The sequence below is a fragment of the Sinocyclocheilus grahami genome, unplaced genomic scaffold (genome assembly GCF_001515645.1).
Source record: "Sinocyclocheilus grahami isolate Dianchi unplaced genomic scaffold, SAMN03320097.WGS_v1.1 scaffold13220.1, whole genome shotgun sequence".
NCBI lineage: Eukaryota > Metazoa > Chordata > Actinopteri > Cypriniformes > Cyprinidae > Sinocyclocheilus > Sinocyclocheilus grahami.
The window spans coordinates 1-1,119 of record NW_015514801.1 but is presented as its reverse complement, the minus strand read 5'-3'; the positions used below and the strand labels follow the sequence as shown (position 1 = coordinate 1,119).

The 1,119-nt window shown below is 37.1% G+C and overlaps 1 protein-coding gene across 1 annotated transcript; it reads right to left on the bottom strand.

Annotated features, from left to right (window-relative positions):
• Positions 1-6: 6 nt before the first annotated feature.
• On the bottom strand, positions 7-1,078 carry LOC107578969 (cadherin-4-like; the record flags this gene model as incomplete). Its single annotated transcript, XM_016264864.1, has 4 exons — positions 941-1,078; positions 690-845; positions 261-408; positions 7-152 (listed from the first exon to the last, which is right to left on the bottom strand). Coding segments are annotated over exons 1-4 (588 nt in total), but the record flags the coding sequence as incomplete, so codon positions are not given.
• Positions 1,079-1,119: the final 41 nt, after the last annotated feature.

Here is a 1,119-nt window from a genome sequence, read left to right as displayed (position 1 = left end):
TCGCACACGAATGGTTCCAGATAAAATGTTGATATCAAACATGTTCGGTTTTGGAAATTGTGGCTCTTGGCTGACAATTGCATAGCTGACTATACCGTTGTTCGTATCTGGGTCATCTGCATCAGTGGCTGTGACCGTCATAAACTCATAATCTTTGGTAAGGGAATAAAGACTAATTAGGTGGTAAAAGCTGCAGAGGCATTTGAAGAGAAAAAAATAGCTAAAAGCTATTTTACTGAGAAACTGCACCATACACCTACCTTTTCCAGCAGCTTCATGAACATATCCATTAAAAGGATTTTGAGTAAACACAGGCCTATTATCATTTTGGTCGATCACATTGATGACAATTTCCATTGGTTTTTCTGCTACATTAATCACATCAAGTGCTGTAGCATGAGCTATAAGCTAAAGAAATGAGAATAAATTTGGGCATGTTAAGAGGCAAATACTGAATGAGTTTCTTTAAAGTATTTTAGTCCATGTCTATTAGCTTTGAGACACTGATATGCAAGAAAACTGACTTCATCTTTAGTAGATATACAAATTTAAAATGCAAGGTCTCATGCAAACACATGAAAATAAATCTGATGAAAAGAGGACAGTTTTCAAAGAATCAAGAGTGATCAATGCTTAAATACAAACTAAATGTTGATTTTAAATGTTTAAGAGACTAAATATCAACTTACTCTGTATGAAGCTTTTTTTTCTCTGTCGAGTGGCTGAGTCACATAGAGATTCCCTGATAATCTTTCAACAGTGAAAATTCCCTTTGGGTCCTGATTTGCCCCTTCACCTGTGATGCTGTATTGCATTCGAGTTTCCAGGGCATAGTCGGACTTTATCTAAACACAGAAAGCAACAAGAGAACAAAGTCAATGACAAACAAACCTCTCTCATCAGTCTAATTCTGAACAGTCCTTTCATGATTTCCACTCACCTGGACCAGCTTCATTGGGAACGGACCTCTGCTATTCTCGGGTACATTGAATGGCGGAATAACCCAACCTCTCTTTGCTCTCTTCAGACCCGTTGAAGACTTTAGAAAAGTCAGAACCTGATCAGAGGGCAATTCCATCTAAAAATATTAGATAAATGTGTTAGTAAGAGACAATAAAC